We start from the raw sequence: 22,219 nt of genomic DNA on the forward strand, positions 1-22,219 counted from the left end.
TGCACGCGTCTCCACATCCCGTAGAGGGTCATTCCATCCCAAGAACAATACAAGACAATCAGAAGCAAGGCATTGAGAAAGTCTTTTAAATGCAAGAATGTTTGTGGAGAGCCTCGAGATGTTGATGTGAAAGGTGATACCACGAGGTTATTATTAGAGGATCATCTCCATGGCTTACCCAAAACTTCACAAGGATTCAAGAAGATCATGCTTCTGTGAGAAAACTACAAGAGAAACGATGTTCATTATGTTACTCCTCAGGTAAAAAGGCTAAGGAGTTGAAGGGAAGTTGATGGTTTTATCAAAGACAACAAACTAGAAGTGTCCACGTCGAAGCTAAGACCTTTTCTTTTCTCTTAAATTCTCTGTTTCGTTAAAGACCATAATCTTTATCTGATTTCTCTGAAAAGTTTCGTAACATCAATGACTCTTTAAAACGTGACGATGGAAAGCCACTGTGACGAGATAGAAAATAAGAGCAAGTCAAAGAAGCCTCGTTTCAGATCTACTTGCCTAAGAGTTCAAAGGATATGAAAAGCTATATGTTCAAAATATTTAACCTTCCAAGGATTTCACTTGATCTTAAAGGCAAAAGCTCAGAACCTTTTGCTCTTCCAATACGCTACACCTCTCCCAAAACACTTCATTTCTCCGTAAGCACTTTTCTCAAAATTTGAAAATGGAGGCTACACAGAACAATTCTCAAAAGATATCAAAAGCTTTGATTTATTTTTTTTTTTTGGTTAAAATCTATTCTTGATCTATCTTTTTTATTTGATTTCATATGTGCACTACAGTGGAAACCATCAAATTTAATTAAGACATATGTTGCAAAATGTGAACCGTGGGAAGTGGAGGCATGTTCCGTCCCAAGAACAATTTGAGATAATCAGAAGCAAGGCGTTGAGAAAGTGTTTTGAATGCAAGAATGGCTATGGAGAGCCTCGAGATGTTGATGTGGAAGGTGATACCACGAGGTTATTGTTAGAGGATCATCTCCATGGTTTACCTAAACCTCTACAAGGATTCAGGAGGATCGTGCTTCGCAGAGAAAACTGCAAGAGAACCGATGTTTATTACGTTACTCCTCAGAGAAAAAAGCTAAGGAGTTGCAAAGTCGATGGTTTTATCAAAGACAACGAACTAGAGGTGTTCACGTCAGCTTTTCAGAAAGCTTTGTACAGTTACCATGTCAGCAAGTTAAACACTTTTTCTTGGGTTTTTGACTTCTTATTTATTGATCGATGCAAAGAGGATCGTTGAGAAATTCAAACGTCAAGAGTTACTGGCCTTTCATCTTCATCCTCTATATCAGCTCTTCAATTTGTTTTAAAAAGAAACGGTATGAGCTTCTATGTGGAGACCTCTAGTTCAAATTCTTTGATAAAACCATCGACTTCCCTACAACTCCTTAGCCTTTTTCTCTGAGGAGTAATGTAATAAACATCGGTTCTCTTGCAGTTTTCTCTGAGAAATACGATCCTCTTGAATTCTTGTGGGGTTTTACCATGGAGATGATCCTCTAACCATACCCTTGTGGTATCACATTCGACATCAACATCTCCAGGCTCTCCACAGCCGTTCTTACATTTAAAATTTTCTGCAACGCCTTGCTTCTGATTATATCATATTGTTCTTGTGATGGAACAACCTCCACTTCCCACACGTTCCACATTCTGCAACGTACGTCTCAATTAAATTTGATGATGGTTTTTGCTGCAGTGCACAGATGAAATCATATCAAATAGATAGATCAAGAATAGATTCTAACAGAAAAAATAAATAAAATCCAAGTCTTTAATACCTTGCGAGAATTGTTATTTTGCATCGCCTCTGTTTTCAAATTGAGAGTAAGTAATTTGGGAGAGGTGAACTATTTTGGGAGAAGTGTGGCTGATTGGAAAAGGAAAGGACTTTGTGTTTGCCTTTAATATCTTATTAAGTTCTTGGAAGGTTGAATATTTTGAACATACATCTCTCCATGTCCTTTGAACTCTTTAGCAAGTAGATCTGAAACGACGCTTCTTTGACTTGCTCATGTTTCACATGTCATCACTCATCACAGTATTAACTTGTTGTCACGTCTTAAGAAGCCATCGTTGTTACGTCCCTTTTCAAGAGCAATCAGTTAAGGATTATGATCTTTAACAAAATAGAATTTAAGTGAAAAGAAAAGATCTGAGCTTCAATATCTTTAGTGGATTATATGCGCTGTTTGAGAGAGAATATAAACTTCATCTAAATATCAAAATAATTTGAAGAGCTGATATAGAGGTAACTTTTGACGTTTGAATTTCTTAACCTTTTTTCTTGCATCGATCAATTAATATAAAATTAAAAATCTAGGAAAAAGTTTTACCTTGCTGACATGACAATTGTACTGTTGTACAAAGCTTTCTAAAAAGTTCATGAAAACACTCTTAAAGAGCCTCAAAATAATCTTTTTTATTAGTGTAAATTAATCAAGATATTTTCCAACTTCCGACATGAGGATGGGGTTTGAACTTAAAAAAAAAACTGCACCACTTGCAAGAAAAATTAAGTCTGTTTTTTTCCTTCCACAAAACGGTTTATAGAATGACTTAGGCAGGGCGTCCGGTTCGATTCGATTTTTTGGTTTTGAGTAATTTGCCTGCGATTTAACCAATTGGACCGATAGTTCTTTAACCTCAGAAGAATGGTAATACCCGTAAATACTGTGGAAATTCATGTCCACTTCAGAACTCTCGTAATAGCCAGCCGCTTCTAAAATCACCGTCTCCATCTCTCCGGCATTCTCCGCCATTCACTCTGCTCAACGCCGCCGTATTCCTTCTTCGTTCTAATCTTCCCTTTATACTCTGAAACGATGTCGTACGACGATGTGGAGATAGAGGATATGGAGTGGAACGAAGAGATTCAGGCGTACACGTATCCTTGCCCTTGTGGCGATTTGTTCCAGATTACGAAGGAGGATCTCCGTCTCGGCGAGGAGATCGCGAATTGCCCTAGCTGCTCGCTCTATATCACCGTCATCTACAACATGGAGGATTTTCAAACCGATACGAAGAAGAAGAATAACGAACCCAAAAGTGGCCAGCCCATCGCCGTCGCTTGAGGTAAATCTCCCAAAATCTGATTTTGGGTTTTGAAAAAGTTTGTAACTTTGTATGTATGACATATAGGTTTGTGATCAAACGAAATTGGAGCTTACCAGTCTGATTTCAGACTTTGAAGGAATTTGTATGTTGATATATAGTATTAATGCTTAATCTATATCATATTCTCAATACCTTCTGATCATTTAAATTGGATGTTTTGGGATTCTTTGTCAAAATTCGAAGCTTTCATTTTATTGTTATCGTCTTCATGCTTGAGCTTGGTACTCTTACTAGTCTTTCTTGTGTTTTGTTCTTGAAGAAGATGAAGTTACACTATATTTACATTCTTGAGTTGTTTAAATGCAAATTATGTCTATGAAAAGCAAGTACAATCTATATCGTTCTCAATACTTTTTGATCAAACAAGATAAGGGTTTTTTGAGATTCTTTGTCAAAATTCGAAGCTTTTATTGGATGTTGAGAGGTTGATTTTGATTGTTATCGGTTTCATGCTTGAGCTTGGTACTGGTACTAGTCATTCTTTTGTTTTGTTCTTGAAGAAGATGAAGCTACTTTATATTTACTTACTTGAGTTGTATAAATGCAATGATTGTGTACCTGAATGACCTCATTTAGGATCCATTTCTTAGTAGAAATTTGTGAAATATGGATGTAAAAGGTTTTAGAATTTTACTCCCATATCTGGATGTCAAAGGTTTCAGAATTTACTTCCTTTTCTGGAAATTTGGTTGATCTTCTCGATACTACTTGTTGGATGTTAGCGGTGTCAGAGTCTTACAAAAACGTTTGGTCTTGTTTAATGGAATGTGGATGTTCAAAGGTTTAAGAAATTTGCTTTCTTTTCTTGAATATTTGTTGCTCGTCTCTTTGTTGCTTTGGATCTGATGAGGGATCAAAAATGCGTTTTAAAATGGGTAATACCGTCCAAAGAAACTTCAAATTTTGGCAATTAGGTGGTATAGATGAGTAGACTTGGTTGGATGTTAGCGATTGCAGAGTGTTATCAAAATTTGGTCAAAAATCTATTTCATGCTTGAGCCTTGAACGCAGTTGCTGCTTACGTCTGCTGCTTTTTCGGATCACTTATGTGAGAATTTGTTTGCTTCTTTGCAGATTGTCGTGAAATCGATTAGAAGATTATTGGAGAACAGCAGAAGAGATTGTTTTGTTGTGCAAAAGTTTTGAAAAGCATACGAAAGTGTGTCACCATTTTAGGTTATGGATATTTAGTTTACATTGATCACATATAGAGATAAACACTGAAACAGAGGTGATGTGTTGATGATCATTTATGATAATTAAAACTCAATTCTTGGTGTTTTCTTGCACATTTAGAGATCCGATAAACTATGTAGAAGTATGCTCTGATTTGGTTTGGAGAAGGTTTGTACGGTTTCATCACCTTTTCTTTTCTTTAGTGTTTGGGGTTTGAAATTTTTATGAACCAGAATGATAAATCATAACTTGTCACCAATTATACTCGCTTATTTTCTCAGATGGGCTTGTTTCATAGTATAGTTTAGAGTGTTGAGATCCAAAGGAAAGAGATGTTTCAAGCCTTGATCAAGCTCATAAAATACATTCTTATGATCAAATTGTCGTTAATAATAAAGAATCATATATTCACCCAATGTAGTTTGGTAATGCTGATTCTCTAAAGAATGTAAGAGAATCATTTGTTCTCTGCAGATTGTAAAAGAACGACACTCTAAACCAATTATATATTTTTTTTGTTAATAAGAAATGACTAATTTTGGAGACAGAGATCCATTTTAACAGCCGAAATAACCGTTTGGCGCGTCTTAACTCCATGATTTCATTTCCTTTTTGAAGAATCCTAAACCCAGAAAAACGCACCCTTTGAAACAATTTGTATTCTAATTCTAATCAATTCTTCATAAGATCGTTTCCAAAAATCAATATATAAATTCTTGATTTGGAAGGTACATCGTCTATCAAAGCTAATTAATGTGTAAACGCTTTATATATGTACCAAGCGTTACTCATTGTTGATGATTATGTTTCATAGGGGTTTTCTTGGCGAAGAAGAAACCAAAAAGGTACGAGGATCTCATTAATCTGAGAATGGTGAAATTAACAATCTTGGGAAAGGGCTCTACGACCATCTTGATGATGGTGATGATGATGATGGAAGTTTTGGTTGGTGCATCGGACAATAACGCGGTTTACAGTCCATGTTCAGACACTCAAATAAGCAAAGGAGATGGATTCACCATTGGTGTTGCAATCTCCAGCAAAGAAGCTTTCTTCCTTGACCAAATCCAGCTTTCTCCTTGCGATTCTCGTCTAGGTTTAGCTGCGAAAATGGCGCAGCTGGCGCTTTTTAGACCAAAGGTGGACGAGATCTCTCTTCTCTCCATCGACACAAGTAAGTTTAACCCGGTAAGTGGCTGACTATATATATGTGAGAATCTAAATGGGACACAATCACAAAGATTAAAAAAGAAGTAAAAGCTTATATTGGTATGTTGTGTTGTGAAAAAAAGAGTGAAGCAGGAGGATACATGGTTGGATTCGCAGGCTCGAAATACGCAGCAAGATCTTATCCTGTTAAGGTCGCAGATGCAAGCAACACAATCACAGCTTTCACGCTTGTAATGCCTAACCCTAAACTCAAACAACATAACACAACATGCAATAGAGAGCTGAATCACTGAACGTGAAACTGTATTGGCAGGTAATGGAATTTCAGAAGGGAGTGTTGCAGAATCTGTTCTGGAAGAACTTTGGATGCGATTCATGCAAAGGAGCATCTTCTTCTGTGTGTCTGAATGGGACGGATTGTGCGGTTCCTACATCAAAATGCAAGGCTAATGGAGGTGAAGCAAATTGCAACATTGGGATTCAGGTGGCGTTTTCAGGGACAGAAAAGAACCTCGAGTCACTGAACTCGTGGTACGAGGTAAACAATCTGAGGCAGTACTCGCTTACCGATCTATACGCAAATGCTGTAGATTCTCTGAGTGGAGGACTTTTGTAAGACAGACAAAGTGTAATAATTCAGCAGGTGCTATGTAATTGAGATTCCTAAATAGGGGTTTTAACCATTCATGGCTTCACAACAAGTTACAATGATGAAACAAATAACTTACCCTTCAAGTTTGCAAGCCACAAAACTACAGTTATATGGGTCAATACAAAAGAAAGAAATGACTATTTTCCACACACAAGAGGTTTATATACAGAAACCCTTTTGTCATTGTTGTATACAAAACCCTCGCAAAGTGATACTAGCACTTGTCAATTTATACACATGGAAGAATATGAAAAAGAACCCCCCAAAAAATTCCCCAAGATTTAGAAGAAAAACACAATCAAAATTTAACAAAGAGAAAAGCAAAGCCACTGGTTCAAGTCAATCTTTAAGCTACTCTTCTCCATATAAACCTGTGTTATTATTACTCTGACCGGCCGTGAGAATTCTCCCTTATGTCTCTCAGAAGATCTTGCAGCTCAGGGAATACCGTTCGGAGTAGCAGCTCCAGTATTGCAAATGTTAGTTGCTTTATGCATACGTTTGACTGCAGATCGATGATTCATGTGTCAAGTATAAGTCAGACCAAAATGATGGATGATGCAACAACCGAATTAAACCCTTTACCCCAAAAATAAAGTGTGACACAGAAGAAGCCTAACCTGAGTGAAATAGAAGATGTCTCTCGCGCATCTCCTGTACTGCTTGTGTCCTACCAAGCTCACTAACGCTGTTGGGGCGCCATCTGATCATACACCAAAATGTTGCTTCCAATGAGACTAAAACTAACTCAAGACTATATATGGTGGCAAGTCTAAGATACTCACCGAGAAGGAACTTTTTGATTTCACTAGCTCTACGTGCAGCCTCGAGTTGCTGTTCAAAGGTACTGGGTTTAGCCACCTTCATGCCACCAAGTTGGCCTGCGATTTGGAAAGTGTTTTCACTAGGGTCTGTCTCATTCGAGGCCTCTTGACCGTCACTCACTCTGGTAAAGAATACGCCATTTGGCCAAAGAATCTATAGAGAAAATTCAAATGAGATTGTAAGCAACAAAAGGTGAGATAACTCCACTAGAACTATTACTTCCTCTGCCTCCCTGCAACATCAAAGTTAAACTAAGCATGTCTGGAAAAAAATGATCTGGTTGAATGTTCATAGACTTTCCTACTTAAAAAGTTATTATATATTCAACGAATGATCAAATAAGATGTTGGGGTCTCTAAGAAGACAGAAATAGGTGATAATTCAATTGACTTTTGAACAAGACAATGGAAAACTCAATTCTTACATCTTGAGCCCAACGAATTCCATGAGCAACTGTATCTTCGCTCCGTAGCCAACAGATCTCCCTCAGGAGCCAGTCATCCACAGCATCTTCCATAACTAACTGTAATATTTGCTTTGATATCCAGAAAACTTGCCTCCTATAATAACACCACAATATCTAAGATTATTCGAAAAACACCATGTGATACAGGACCTAGTCAAATAGAATAGCGTGCTCTATGTAAAATAAACTCAGATAGAATAACTCCTTCGTCTCACCTTAACCAACCTCTTCTGTTTAACTGAAACACTTTATCAACTAGGTTCAAAATTGGCACACTGACATTGGGCGGCATCCACTGTATCGAAAAGAAAAGGATTTAAAATTAGAAGATGCCCAAAGAGTATACTAACAACTTAAAACATCTTTGGTGATATGTCTCATTAAGCATAATTCTTTTTCAGGTGCATCAAAGACATCATGACATACATAAGCAAAACGACACAATCTGCTAGATGACAACCAGTAAAACTGTAGATTATGCAAGGGAGACTAAAGAACCAATTATGCTATACCTCGGGTGGCATGCCAGTAGGATTCTGAACCAAACTTGTCGATGGATCGGCGTGCTGCGAATCGCTGAACCCCCTTACTTCAGATTTGGCCTTAAACTCGTTTTCCGTTTCCGGGGGAGAATTCTCTGGCTCTCCAAGACGTCTAACCACTCTCGGTGGGAAATACTTAGAGTCCAATTCATTATCTGAATGCCACCCATTAGCTTCTGAAACAAGTCCACCTTCCCCTTGGATGCTCTCTCCAAGTTTTTCAATATCTTCGGTATCCGAAATGCTGCTGTGCGTTGATTCAGTTGCAACTTCCTTAGAGAGGTGAGTGTTTATATCATGTACACTCCAGGAGAGGTGGCGGGAAGGAGCAAGATCATTTTCTTCAAGTGGAGATCCTACAACCTTGCGCATAAGGCCACCTGAAACCCCTTTAAACTGACGTACAATATCGTCCATGGCATCATCAACATTAACTGCTCAATTCCAAGAAAGGAGATTTAGTAAAATGGAAAAGTAAAAAAGCAAACACAAAACCAATAAGCATTTATCTCTTCATTCTAATTGTTTTTTTGAGAATTCAGTTTCTTAGCATACAAGATTTTTTGATAAACGGGTACTTCAAGGCGAGGGTTGAGCTTTATATACAGCTACATGTTACCAAACAGTAGCGTCAACAATACCTGCAAGAGTTTTCATCACCGATGAAGACTTTCCAAAAGAATAATTCTACAGAACGAAAACGGCAATCGTTAAATCATCCATCCAAATGAAAATAGAAAGCAATGAAATTTTGGGGGGTGGCACTTAGTCAGGTCCTCACTTTTGAGGAAGCACTTAGAAAATCCCAAACTTCATGCTGTTCAGCAACATTAGCTATGGACAAGAGATCCTGCAGACAAGGAAAAAAACGCTTTAATAAAAGAGAGTGTTTAATGGTAAATATGTATTTTAAGTTGTTTAAGGGACTAAATAGTACTTGTAGATACTTGTCCAGCTGAATACAGCGGCGATGAACAAAAGAATCTTCAGTGCTTGATGAGAATATACGCTTCGGGGGTAACTGTAAATTGTAGTTCGGGATTTCTTTGAGTTGACGATGCAATCTCTCGAAATTACTGTATCTGGAGGGAAGAAAATAGAAAATTTACAATCGAGTTGCAGCAATCTTGTTCCTTTTACGAACAAAATCAACATTAAAAGCTAGTGACATGAGAACTGAAGTCCAATGATGCACTGATATTTAATTTCTCGCTAGCAGAAAAGATGAGAAAATAACCTTCTCTTAACAAACCAAGTTTTGTTTTCCGTATCTGTCACCGCAATAGAATATACTGCAAATGATTTTGATGCCAGCTTCTCAAAATAAGCTCCCAGAACCTGCAGTAAGATACAACCTTATGAGCGTTCTTCAATACATACAAAAATGGTGATCTTACGTGAACAGCATAATAAATTGCGAAAAACACACACAAAACGGAAAAGGTTGTTCAAGTGCATGCCTCTCACACAGAAAGAAAAATTAAGAACTGGTAAATTAGATCAAAATCCAAAAGTAATATCGAGACCAGAGCTTACCCGACATTTCAGCTTTATACAATGCTGACTCTCTTTGTGAAGAACAATGTTTGTGGATCTATTATCAGATGTATAATTCTCACTGTGCTTGATAAAATCAGTGGTGTAGAATTCCTTGATAATAGGCCCCTCACCGACTCCTAATAGTGCCAGCCTCGTGTCAGGATTTGAATTAAGATCCGACGTACTGTTGGATCTCTTAAGCCTAGTTTTACTTCCATCAGAAGGTGTCTTCTTTCTATCATCAACCTCATAGATGTGGTGCCCTCCTTCATATGAAGCTGATCTACCAAAATCCTCGGCCATCTGTGCTTGTGACTGCTTATCAACGCTTACTTTAGGAGGCAAATGTGCCACTGCCTTTTCTTCTGTTCCAGTGGAAGTCCTCGATATGGAGCTTTGATTTTTCTGTTTGGCCTCTAGTGGATTACTAACCGATGAACCCTTTTTCAGAGATTTTTTGTACTCCTTCTTTTTGTAGTTTCTTCCTTTTGTCCACATGTTTTCAAGGTTTTCGGGAGTAAGAACCTCTGTTCTCCTTTGTGTAGCGACCTCTAGCATCCGAGCCCAATCAGCCGAGTGCTGTTGAATGCGTAGTTCTGGGTGTCCTTCATCGTCGACGAATGGTGTTTTCTGCTCGTTAACTTTTGTCAAATTCATATTTTTTGCTTGATTATCGAAGGCTGACAATGGGGCAGAGACAACACTTTGTTCTTCCCCCGAAAACTGCTCAAAGTTTCCCTCTTTAATAACATTGATAATGATCTCAATCACCTCATTGATACGCCTGTGGCAGAATGGAAGTTTAATTAGCATCTCTACCTTCGAAAAACTAAAGGCAGAGTTCAAAGTAGATGGCAAGCACTGAGGAGAACCCATGAAAAATAAATTCCATTGGACGCATTTATCCGAAGTCATTCTTCTGGTAACTTAATTTGGTTTCAGGAAACTCTGAAATCTTAAGTTGTTCCTAGCTAGTTTGCATTATACCCCAAACATAATTTTCTGGAAGACAGAGATAGGCAGGGAACTTACTCGGGGGATGCTAAATTCAGAAGAGGTTGAATTACCAAGCAAGTAACAATCTCTCTAGCTATCGTTCGAACAAGAGGGCACTGAGCTTCTCGTGGTCTGAGAACGACAGATAATATGCCAGCGACTATTTTCTGAAGAACCTGTTAGAAAAATAAAGAGCAAGTTTGTGTAAAGGTAACCAATTTAGGAGGGATACTAAAAACGCCGCTGCGCAATTTTCATCTGAACTATCCCTCATACCTTGTACTCACTCTCAGGTGATATGAGTGCAGGATAAAGTTCCCTAGAAGCCATAAGATGGAATTTCAATCTTTCATCTCTCTCCTCAGATGACAATGTCTTCATAACATCAGTACCTATAGCAGCGTGATTTCTTCTAAAAATCTCCAAATGATCACCTATCAGATCAACTATATCCCTGCACAATTAGGCATCGACTTCATTACCATCCAACAAAGATCCAATCTAAACTCGAGACTTTTGATGTAAAGGAAGAGAATAAAGGACGGCACCTGGTTAGCAAGTCAACGATATTTATCTCTTTTACTCTCACTGAAATTTCACCAAGAGCATCCATGATTACTCCACGGATTAGTTCAGGGGCCTCTCTATCAGGCGTGATCAAAGAGTACCACAAGTTTATCACGAAATCGTTAAGGATCTTGTCGATGAAATCGTTTATTGCAGCTTCCACTACAGGGGAGTCGATTTTCTTCTTCCACCTTGGAGGAGGTGGGGTAGTGGAAAGACGTGCATCATTCAAGGACAACTGCTTCTTCTCGAGATAAGACAACTGGCTTTGTCTTGGAGTTGGCAGAACTTTCCATCTGAACTCGATCTGATTAAAAAGTATCCGCAGGCCGCAGAGAATGAGGATTGCCATTGGCAAATTCATCCACATAGACTTACTTGTATCTGCATGAGAACACACAAAATCCAAAACAAGAATGAAAAACAAGAGATTGGCAACGAAAATCCATAAGATAGAGAGAAACAACATGTACGATAATTCGACTCCTAACAAAGAAAAACAAGAACAGAGTAAAGAACACTTCATCTAGCAGAGGTTTCTTCCAAGTGAAGTGATTATGTATTAAAAATTGATCTTAAATTCATCCTCATTCAAGAGGATAAACGCAATTTTGCAGCTTCAAGACCTATCAAACTGTAATCCTAAGATTTAATCCAACAAAAACAAAATGTTACTAGCAGTACCATAAGATAGAGAGAAACAACATGTAAAAAATTATTAAGCTTGACTCCAAACAAAGAAAAAAAAAGAACAGAGTAAACAACACTTCATCAATCAAACCAGGTTTCGTCTAAGTGAAGTGAATTTTTATTACAAAACTGATCTTAAAAATTCAAGAGGGTAGACGCAATTTCGCAGCTTCACGATATATCAAACTAGAATTTTAACGGAAAGTGACCACAGAATGAGAAAATTATAGAAAGTCTGAGCAGGAAACCGCCAAAACAAAGAGACAGCACGAAACCGAAGAGGAAAGGCTCGAAATTGACATACGGGTCAAAAAGTAGGTGACGGAGAAGATGCATAAGCCCCACCATACGGTCCGTACTTTGGCTTCCTCGATCAGATCCTGTATAGTCTCCATCGCCTTCATCGTCGTCTTCTTTTACTTCTTACCACTAAAAGAACAAAAAAAGTTCGAAATTGCAGATTAATCCAGCCAAAATCACCAATCGAATCGTCAGGACAATTCGATCCAAATTTCAAGCTTTCCTCTATAGGACGACGAAGAGAGATTCTTGAAAACCCTAGCTACTGGGATGAGACCCAGAATTTGTACAAATGCAGAAAAATTCAACTGAAGCTGGGAACAAGATGGTTGAGATTTGATGAATCAACAGTAATGATCAAACATGGTGGATTTTGTTTTTCATTCGTCTTCCACCTATCTGGCTTAATCTTTTTTTTTAATTCCTTGTTCGTCTTTTTTATTAGACTGCGGAGAATTGCTCTGGCTGAACATAGACACGGCACGAGTACGGTGTCGTTTTGCCCCCTCGGTCACAGATTTTTGTTCATATGCTGTTTTCAGTATTGGATTATTGGTAAAATTACTACAATAAAATTTGAAGTTGGATTTGTGCCAAATAGAAAGATGGAAAAATTGCTTGTGACTTTGTTTTATCCCGGAGATGTGTTTGTTGATGTATCATACCAATCCAATAGTCTTTCGTGAAGAATATTATTGTGTCTGGCTGCACAGTAAAAATGGAGACTATTCAGTTAAATCAGGATACTTGGCTTGCATCTCGTGAAAATAAGGTTGAATTGATCAAGGAAGCTGAGGTTAAACCATCGCTGGAGATAAAAAGAAATAAGTGTGGACACTCCAAACTTCTCCTAAAATCAATTCATTTCTTTAGAGAGTATGAGTGGGGCTAGGAGAGGAATATGTCAAATCTATGGATTAGAAGATTAATCCATCAACCATGTGATATTCACTTGTTCTTTTGCAAGACAGACTTGGGCTTTCTTATGTTCCATGTTCAAATGGAGACTATAGTTAATCAGGAGAGGAGAGGAAACAATCTCCAATATTTGTTGACAAACAGGATTAAGCTCTTTACTGATAGAAAGTTAAATTTGGCGTTTGAGTGGATATTATTTTTTTTTGGAGAATCTATTGTGGTTTATGGCTCAAGAGATTGATAGAGAGTTTAAAATGACAGTTCCAAAAAGTGGTTAAATGGACCTTGTCTTTTTCTCTATGGGCTTTTTTTTGTCATCACAATATTCATTAAAGTCTAAAAGGGCATAATTCGATAGTCCAATTAAAGCTCAACGACTTTACATGGTTAATAAAAAGATAAACTGAAGATTTAACACTTGTAAAACAATCATAGAAAACATCCCCACGTGTCTTTTGGAGAAAGTAAGAACAGTCATGCCATCTCCGCCGCAGGCATGCATTGCCTATTGTGCTCAGCAAATTAATTTGTTGTCGCCGCCGTGAAACGTCAAGTTATGGCTGGATGTACCGAAGAACCTTTTGCGATTTCGCCGAGAGAGATCGAAGAGGCTAAGCTTGAAATGCCGGGATAAAACCTCGGTAAGCTAGAGGCGGAATACTCTCCAGGAAGCCATCAGAACACGGCGAGAACACCGGATCGTCACATTCCTCTCCAAGATAACCGCATCACCTTATTAACTCCTCCATGAAAAAACCGTCGCTCCTTTTAACCATCTAGGATGAGCGGGGATTCACGCTTCATGAAGAAGATAATAAGCACCGGTGAGGCAAAATCTCATCAAATCTCTTGGAATTTGACTTCTTTGAAATCAATTGAAAAGCCGATTAAAACATGCAAAAGGAGACAATTAAAAAACTACTAAAAAATAAAGACCGAATAAGTCGGAGTTAATCCGATAAACAGAAAGAGATATAAACAAAGATCCGGTCTAGCCGGACTTATTCTCCGAAAAATATATACAACATGGTGCCGGTGTTGGATTATTCTCTCCTCTGAAGCACCGGTACGTCTATATGGTTGAAGTACCCATCCCGGGTATGGCTGGGGTTCACTTAGGAAACATTTCCGAGACGTACCAATCAAACTAGGGACGGTGATCATTGACTGGGGACGGCGTTTAAACGTATCCGATACGTTTTTCTTTTTTTAACAAACTATAAAATTGTAAAAATTGATAAATTGACTTATTTAAAGAAAAGGAAAAAACTAAATTAAAAAAAAAGGGTTTTATCAAAACACAGATCACAACTCTTAGGCTTTTATATTCTCTATTTCTCTGATCTCTCACGTCATCTACTCATCTCTTCACGTCTCTCTCATCTTCTGGTTAGTGAAGAAATTCTCAATTGGAGCAGTATAATCAGGCTTTGAATATCTCGGTATCTTCTTGTTCATCATCTTTCGTAATTATATTATGTTGCCCCCACTTTATTCATCTTCCGTAATCGTTAAACAATCGTTAGAGTTTTGTTTCTATTTTTAATTTAGGATTTAATAAAATATGCTAAGAAAGTACATACATTAGTGCCGAGCTTATCATGTTTGCTAAACGTGAAACGACAACTCATATTATACCATTATCATGTTTGGAATTGAAGCAAATTATATATGTTAGTGCCTAGATCTTTATGTGCATTCCCTTTGTTTTGTTTTTCTTCTTAATTTGTTTTCCAATTTTTTATTTATAATTGCAGTTTGATAAAAATGGATTCTCAAAGTGGAAGTGATCATATTGGTAGTAGTTCTGCTCCATCTTCTGAATCTGAAGAAGCTCTATTGTGGAAATATGTAACGAACTTAGAGAAACTAGGAGCAAAGGGAGGAACTTGGAAATTCCAGTGCAATAACTGTAATAACACTCGTCAAGGCTCATATTACAGAGTTAAAGCACATTTACTTGGATTGTCGGGTCATGGAATTTCTCTGTGTAAGAAAGCAACAAGGATTGAAAAACTTGAAATGCAGAGATTGGAAGATGAGTGTGAGAAGAAGAAAGCTGAGTCTGGATCTAAAGAAGTCCCTTTGCCTTGTGAGAAAGATGTTGCCAGCTTTAAGAAAAGAAAGTCTTGCTTATCACCTATTGTTGCTGCATTTGGTATTCAAGCTATAGACCAACTAGATCAAGAGAGTGGAAGAATGTTTTTTACAGGAGGCTTGTCATTCAATCTTGCTAGAAACCTGCATTACCACAGGGCATTTCCGTTTGCTGCTGCCAGAAAAATTGATGGTTATGTTCCTCCTGGTTATAATAAGCTGAGAACCACCTTATTGCAGAAAGAAAAAGAGAATGTGAAGAAGTTATTAGTACCGTTGAAAGGGACATGGAAAGAAAGAGGTGTGACGATTGTGAGTGACGGTTGGAGTGATCCTACACGAAAACCTCTAATCAATTTCATAGCTACTTCTGGAAGTGGTCCTCTGTTTCTGAAGGCTGTGAATTGTTTCGGCGAAGTCAAAGATAAATACTTCATTTCTGATTTGAAGCAAGAAGTTATCAATGAAGTGGGTCATCAGAATGTTGTGCAAATTATCACAGATAATGCACCAAGCTGTAAGACGGCTGGAGAGCATATTGAGAGTTTGTTTCCCCACATATATTGGACACTATGTGCCGTGCATACACTTAATCTGACCTTGAAGAACATTTGTGCAGCAAAGAGTACAGAAGGGAATGCAGCAACCTATGAGGAGTGTAACTGGATTACTGAAGTTCATGGGGATGCACTTGCTATTAAAATTTTCATTATGAACCATAGCATGAGACTAACAATTTTCAGTAAGTTCTCTCCTCTTAGGTTGATTTCTATTGCTGATACTCGCTTTGCGTCAATTATAGTGATGCTTAGAAGAATGAAACTGATCAAGATGGGTCTTCAAGCCATGGTTATCAGTCAGAAGTGGTCTTCTTATAGAGAGGATGACACTGAGAAAGCAGTCTTAGTTAAAGAGAAGATCGTGAATGATAATTGGTGGGAGAAAGTGTCTTATATTCTTGATTTCACTAGACCTATATATGATATGATTAGGTTTTGTGACACTGACAAACCATGCCTTCACTTAGTATATGAGATGTGGGATTCTATGATTGAGAAAGTGAAACTTGAGATCTATAAGAGAGAAGCTCGACCAATGACAGAATTTAGTCTCTTCTATGATGTTGGCTCGTTGGACAAAGAATAACACACATCTACATTGTCTAGCTCACTCTTTAAATTCAAGGTATTATGATTATATATATTTTTTAAAAATTTCTTTGTCGTATATATATATATATATATAATATTTTGTATTTTGTAGATTTTATAGTGATGAATGGCTAAATGAAGATTCCTCAAGGAGTGCTCCACATAGAGATGCAGAAATCTCAATTTATAGGATGAAGTGTTTTGGGAGATTGTTTCCAAATGATGATGATCATCTGAAAGCTATATGCATAATTCTCGATGAGGACTGGTCCTTTTGCGGATTTAGCATGCGTTTCGACAATGTTTACTATGGATCCTAAAAGTTGGTGAGCTAACTTTGGTGCCCAAACTCCTCTCATCCAAACTCTGGCTTTTAAGTTGTTTGGACAACTTTCTTCATCTTTTTGTGTTGAGCGCAATTGGAATACTTACTCATTCATTCATTCACTGAAAAGGAACAAGTTGACTCCAAGTCGTGCTGAAGATTTGGTTTTCATCCACAACAATCTGCGTTCTTTGTCCTGGAATTCTGAAGAATATGAAGCTGAAAAGACCAAAAAGTGGGATGTTGGTGGAGATGTTGATTCCATGGAAGAAGTTGGATTTTTGGAGTTTGCAGATATTACATTAGATGAGTCAGATTTGGAGTTAGTTGTTGATTAGATTGTTTTTATTGTTTTTATAAGGATATTAAAGTAAGTGTTTTTTTAAAACTGTTAAGATTTTTGATGTTATTTTTTTATATATTAAATTATGGATATTTTTTTATATTTTATTGCTGTATTCATGTCGTATCTGTCTCTACAATTTTTCAATTTAATGTTTCTCGTTTCTGTTCATGTTTTCATTTTCTGTATCCGTACTCATCTCAGTGCAACTTATATTTTCTCTTTGTCGGTCACTGGCCAAAAATATGAAACAACGATAAAAATTTTTTTGAAGAAACTTGAGAGAAATTTTCTCTTTCTAGAGTTAGAGAGAGAAAAAGCTCAATTTCTTCTCCATGGTTAAAGTGTAACATTTGCTATCGACAAACAAAAAAACTTCTGTCAATTTTAACCAAAATTTTTTTCCCGATTTGATTTCCTATATACAGCTGCTAAACGTATGAAAATCAAACCAAAACTTTATATCAATCTAAACTAATTTGACCAAAAAATAGGCTACCAATTACAAACTATTAGGGCCAGGACTCAGACCCATGATATGAAATTTAGGATGAAAACTAGATTCTAACCCCGTGCATCCGCACAAGAATGTTTTATTTTTTTTTATTTTTAATATAAATTGCATTTATCTTTTTTGTTTAGATATAATTTGTTTTTGTTATTTATTTTTTAAATCAAAAAATTATTATCGTATTTTTTTATAAAAATGTATAGTAAATAAATATTTTATCGTATTTTATCATAATCAATTAGTCTAAAATATCAAATATTTGAGATTAGTAAATATTTATATTATATAATAATATGATCGAGTTGATTAGAGTTATATATATATATATAAATATATTTAAGGTCCATGAGTTAATTTATTAAAACATGTAAGATATTAAGATGATTTGAAACAATTAAACTAACTGGTTAGCAGTTTATATATATATATACATTTTTTTAATAGCACAAATAATAAATAAATATCTTATTATATTTTTTCATAATCAATTGGTCCAAATATTCCATATTAGTAAATATTTATAGAGTTATACAATTATAATTATAGTCTAATACGAGTTAGTTTGTCAAAACATGTAAGATATTAAAAATGATTTAAGACAACTAAACGGATGGATTAGCAAATTCATAGATATATAGATTTTTTTATGTGTAAATCTAAATTCACATAATAACAAAGTTTATAATTACCATTAGATCAATGTTTACTTAATTAACACATACTCTTATTCTACTAATATACAAATTTTACTGTTTAAAATTAAAATGTGATAACAACTTTTTGATTTTAAAAAATAAATAACAAAAACAAATTATATCTAAACAAAAAAGATAAATGCAACTTATATTAGAAATAACAAATAAAACATTCTCGTGCGGATGCACTGGTTTAAAATCTAGTGAATTTGAAAAATAGAGCACTGAAAAACTAGCGAGAAATTAAAACTTTCGAATGGGCTTTTAATAAAAACCATAGGCCCAATAATAGACCCGAATGTGTAAATTGACCCGATATTATTAGGTGAAATCTAAAATCGATTTGTTCCGTCTCTACCTCTTTCTCTCTCTTGCTCTGCCGTCTGCATTAGACCGCCGAATCAGCCATGAGGAAGAGTAGGAACAAGAAGAAGAGAGACGACGTCGTTTCCATGGACGTCTCCGAAACTAAGAGCGTTTCTGAAGCTGTCCCTGAAGGTAAAAATCGCGTCTTGGTTTATATATGAATTATGTTTTATATTTTTGATAAAAATGTTTAATAGTATAGAAATTATTTAATTTAGAATCTTTAAATTAAATCTAAATTAATATCTAATTTATTATTTTTAATCAAATCAAATCAAATCTAAATTATTTATATTAAAGAATTCTAAAAATATTTAAATTAATAACTAATGTTCGAAATTAAATATAAATAATTATTAAAATTATTTTTAAATACTTAAAAAAATTAGGAGTGTTTGGAATAAGTATTAAATGTGCTTCTGTTTTAATATAATAGATAGTTTTGGATATGCTTTATTTAGAAGTTAGAACCGAAGTAGAGTGCTCGGTGGAACCCAAACGGTTTGTTTAAGATATTTTTGCAATTTGCATGGTGGACCAAACAAAGATATTTTATTGAATCTTATCTGAAACTATGAATATACACACGAAATTTAATTCAACGGCGCCGCTAAGCTATGGGCCATATCGAAATAATACACCGAATAATCATTTTTATAATTACTAATCCAAATACCTTTTTCTTTTTCTATAAATAAAAATATCTAAATCCTTATCCACTTCATTCTCCTCTTCTGGATAATTTCAAAGTTTCTAAAAAAACTCAGCTTCTTGCTACTTCCTACAAGATGATAAAGTCGGTGACTCTTCGTTCGTTTCCTCTCCCTATAGAGTTCAACGGCAAGTCTAAGTTCCTCGAGCCGTCGACGTCTTATTTCCCGGCGAGATCCTTCACAGTGGTTCGGTGTTCAAGCACGAGAGACGTCCCTAAGCTTGAGCTCTTCAGCCGCGGAAAATTCGATCGGATTCTTCAAGATCCGCCATTAATTGAAAAAGCCGAGTCCGAACTCTCAGGTACATTAGAACAAAAGCTATGATTAGAACAATATATAAGGTTAACGAATCTTGTCGACGAAGAAAACGTTTCTTGTTCTTGAAATCTCAAACTTGTGGCTGTGTATTCTGCTTGTCAAGATGTTAATTATTAGATCTTTGAGTCATGTTTGATTTCTTGATTTTCAGATTACTGTTCGACGCTTGAAGGTGATGATTCTTACAGCTGCTGGAAAGCATACTTTGAGCTCAAAGACCTCGAAGTAACTTCTTCTTTACCAAAATTTATATTTTCTACAAATTCTAGGTTCTTCCATAAGTTGATACTTATGTGATTTTGCAGAAAGAGAAGCCAAAGGTGGAAGTTGAGAATCTGATCTTGCAAACCGGCGGTTTAAAATCGTTAATCGGGTGTTTACACGGGGTTGCTTTGATAGAGAAAGACAAGAAAACCAAGAATGGTTTAGAATCAACAGAGGAATCAAATTCAAAGAAAGGAAGCATGAAACTACATATTCATATCCCTGATGGTTTACCAAAATCTCAAGAAGAGTTAGAGGAAGAAGAGAAATCGTTAATGCCCGATTCTGCTTTCACAAGATTGCTTAGAACAATGGGAACCATCCCTGCTTGGTTCTCTCACGTTCCTGACCATGAAACAGACTAAATAATCTTTAGAAAGTTGTTTCCTTATCACGGTTTTGCTTTCATGTAAATATAGCAAAAGTTTGGTTTCTTGATTTTGCTTAGAACATACAGTCACTGTAATCTCTCTTTCATATTCCCAAGAAAATGTGGTTGTCATTGCGGAATGTTCGAGAAATGATTGATATCAAGTTTGTTTCGAAGCCGTGTGGTTACAAAGAGATATTAGCTACAATTTTCTATTCTTGATAGTGTTTTGTCTCCGTATGTGAAGGAAAATCCCTCAAAAACAAAACAAACAAAACAAGAGTGTTCTAATTATAGGCAAAAGAATTGTTGGTGAAGCAAAATGAAAATCGTTGGGCATTATTAATAATAACCCTTAGGTTTCTTCATCGACTCCTTCAATGCCCATATCTATAAGCAGCCTTGGGTCTATCCAAGGTTTTGTTCAAAGCCCCAATGACTAAACCTCCACCCTTTGGCTGCTTCCTCTTATTCTTCTCTTTCTTCTTCTTCTCCTCCTATGTTGTTTTAGCACTCACGGACGCGGAGGCCTCCTTCATTGCGCAAAGACAGCTCTTGACATTACCTGAAAACGGCGATCTTCCCGATGATATCGAGTATGAGGTTGATCTCAAGGTGACATTCGCCAAAAACAGGCTTAAGAGAGCGTACATCGCTCTCCAAGCCTGGAAAAAAGCGGTTTTCTCTGACCCGTTTAACACCACAGGGAACTGGCATGGTCCGCACGTGTGTGGCTACACGGGCGTGTTCTGCGCTCCAGCTCTTGATGATCCTAGCGTCGCAGTTGTTGCTGGTGTAGACCTGAACGGTGCGGATATCGCAGGGCATTTACCGGTTGAGCTTGGTTTAATGACGGACGTGGCCATGTTCCATCTGAATTCAAACCGGTTTTGCGGTATCATACCCAAGAGTCTTGATCGGTTGAAGCTAATGCACGAGTTCGATGTTAGCAACAACCGGTTCGTTGGACCTTTCCCGTCCGTTGTTCTCTCGTGGCCGGCCGTTAAGTACATTGACTTAAGATTCAACGATTTCGAAGGCCAGGTCCCACCAACACTTTTCAAGAAGGATCTTGATGCAATTTTCTTGAACAACAATAGATTCACTGCAACCATTCCTGAGTCTCTTGGAGATTCATCAGTCTCGGTTGTGACTTTTGCTCACAACAAATTCACCGGTTGTATCCCTAAAAGTATTGGAAACATGAAGAATCTCAACGAGATCATCTTCAAGGACAACAGTCTCGGTGGTTGTTTCCCGTCGGAGATCGGAAAGCTAGCTAACGTGAACGTTTTCGACGCGAGTATGAACTCATTTACCGGTGTTTTACCACCGAGCTTTGTTGGGCTTACCGGTGTGGAAGAGTTTGATATCTCTGGGAATAAACTCACTGGTTTTATGCCGGAGAATATTTGCAAGTTGCCTAATTTGGTTAACTTGACGTATGCTTATAATTACTTTAACGGACAAGGCGATTCTTGTGTTCCGGGGAGTCAGAAGCAGGTTGCTTTGGATGATATACGTAACTGTTTGCCTGATCGGCCTAAGCAACGATCGGCTAAGGAATGTGCGGTTGTGATTAGCCGTCCGGTTGATTGTAGTAAGGACAAGTGTGCTGGTGGTTCTAGCTCCGGTACACCGTCGAAGTCAAAACCGCCATCACCGGTGCCAACTCGGCCGGTTCAGAAGCCACAGCCACCGAGAGAGTCACCAAAAATAGATGATCCGTTTGACCAGTCTCCTGTGAAGTTCAGGCGTAGCCCACCTCCGCCACAACCGATACATTCACCACCACCGGTCCATTCACCACCACCGCCGGTTCATTCACCACCACCACCAGTACATTCACCACCACCACCACCGGTTCATTCACCACCACCACCATCACCGGTATATTCACCACCACCGCCAGTCCATTCACCTCCACCACCGATTTGGAAAGTACAACCACCAAAAGAGTCACCACAACCAAACGATCCATATGATCAATCTCCAGTGAAGTTCCGACGTAGCCCGCCTCCGCCACAACCAACCACGTCTCCCAGTGGTTCACCTCTCCACCACCACCGGTATATTCTCCAACCG

The 22,219-nt window shown here is 37.2% G+C and overlaps 7 protein-coding genes across 7 annotated transcripts; 6 read left to right on the forward strand and 1 right to left on the reverse strand.

The window, feature by feature from the left end:
* Positions 1 to 825: 825 nt before the first annotated feature.
* On the forward strand, positions 826 to 1,263 carry LOC112089733 (methyl-CpG-binding domain-containing protein 3-like). The gene has a single exon (XM_024160485.1). It carries the CDS (start codon positions 826 to 828, stop codon positions 1,261 to 1,263), a length of 438 nt encoding a protein of 145 aa, XP_024016253.1.
* A 1,462-nt stretch (positions 1,264 to 2,725) lies between these two features.
* LOC112089886 (diphthamide biosynthesis protein 3-like) lies at positions 2,726 to 3,098 on the forward strand. The gene has a single exon (XM_024160739.1). The coding sequence runs from the start codon at positions 2,849 to 2,851 to the stop codon at positions 3,095 to 3,097; it is 249 nt and encodes an 82-aa protein (XP_024016507.1). The 5' UTR covers positions 2,726 to 2,848; the 3' UTR covers position 3,098.
* Positions 3,099 to 5,160: 2,062 nt separating this feature from the next.
* LOC18025972 lies at positions 5,161 to 6,102 on the forward strand. The gene is made up of 3 exons (XM_024160486.1): positions 5,161 to 5,504; positions 5,609 to 5,716; positions 5,800 to 6,102. Exons 1-3 carry the CDS (start codon positions 5,187 to 5,189, stop codon positions 6,100 to 6,102), a joined length of 729 nt encoding a protein of 242 aa, XP_024016254.1. The 5' UTR covers positions 5,161 to 5,186.
* Positions 6,103 to 6,263: 161 nt separating this feature from the next.
* LOC18025973 lies at positions 6,264 to 12,500 on the reverse strand. Its single transcript, XM_006409433.2, has 15 exons — positions 12,068 to 12,500; positions 11,055 to 11,457; positions 10,783 to 10,960; positions 10,543 to 10,682; positions 9,508 to 10,294; positions 9,209 to 9,309; positions 8,909 to 9,053; positions 8,753 to 8,821; positions 8,613 to 8,658; positions 7,942 to 8,405; positions 7,645 to 7,724; positions 7,388 to 7,523; positions 6,924 to 7,116; positions 6,759 to 6,841; positions 6,264 to 6,643 (listed from the first exon to the last, which is right to left on the reverse strand). Exons 1-15 carry the CDS (start codon positions 12,165 to 12,167, stop codon positions 6,521 to 6,523), a joined length of 3,048 nt encoding a protein of 1,015 aa, XP_006409496.1. The 5' UTR covers positions 12,168 to 12,500; the 3' UTR covers positions 6,264 to 6,520.
* Positions 12,501 to 14,748: 2,248 nt separating this feature from the next.
* On the forward strand, positions 14,749 to 16,224 carry LOC112089734. The gene has a single exon (XM_024160487.1). The coding sequence runs from the start codon at positions 14,749 to 14,751 to the stop codon at positions 16,222 to 16,224; it is 1,476 nt and encodes a 491-aa protein (XP_024016255.1).
* A 2,943-nt stretch (positions 16,225 to 19,167) lies between these two features.
* On the forward strand, positions 19,168 to 20,310 carry LOC18025974 (CCG-binding protein 1). The gene is made up of 3 exons (XM_024160876.1): positions 19,168 to 19,483; positions 19,652 to 19,725; positions 19,806 to 20,310. The coding sequence occupies exons 1-3, from the start codon at positions 19,258 to 19,260 to the stop codon at positions 20,127 to 20,129; spliced, it is 624 nt and encodes a 207-aa protein (XP_024016644.1). The 5' UTR covers positions 19,168 to 19,257; the 3' UTR covers positions 20,130 to 20,310.
* A 212-nt stretch (positions 20,311 to 20,522) lies between these two features.
* LOC18025975 (pollen-specific leucine-rich repeat extensin-like protein 3) lies at positions 20,523 to 22,213 on the forward strand (the record flags this gene model as incomplete). The annotated part of the gene is made up of 1 exon (XM_006409435.2): positions 20,523 to 22,213. A coding segment is annotated over exon 1 (1,644 nt), but the record flags the coding sequence as incomplete, so codon positions are not given.
* Positions 22,214 to 22,219: the final 6 nt, after the last annotated feature.

Source organism: Eutrema salsugineum, unplaced genomic scaffold (assembly GCF_000478725.1).
Source record: "Eutrema salsugineum unplaced genomic scaffold, Eutsalg1_0 scaffold_11, whole genome shotgun sequence".
In the NCBI taxonomy this organism is placed as follows: Eukaryota; Viridiplantae; Streptophyta; class Magnoliopsida; order Brassicales; family Brassicaceae; genus Eutrema; species Eutrema salsugineum.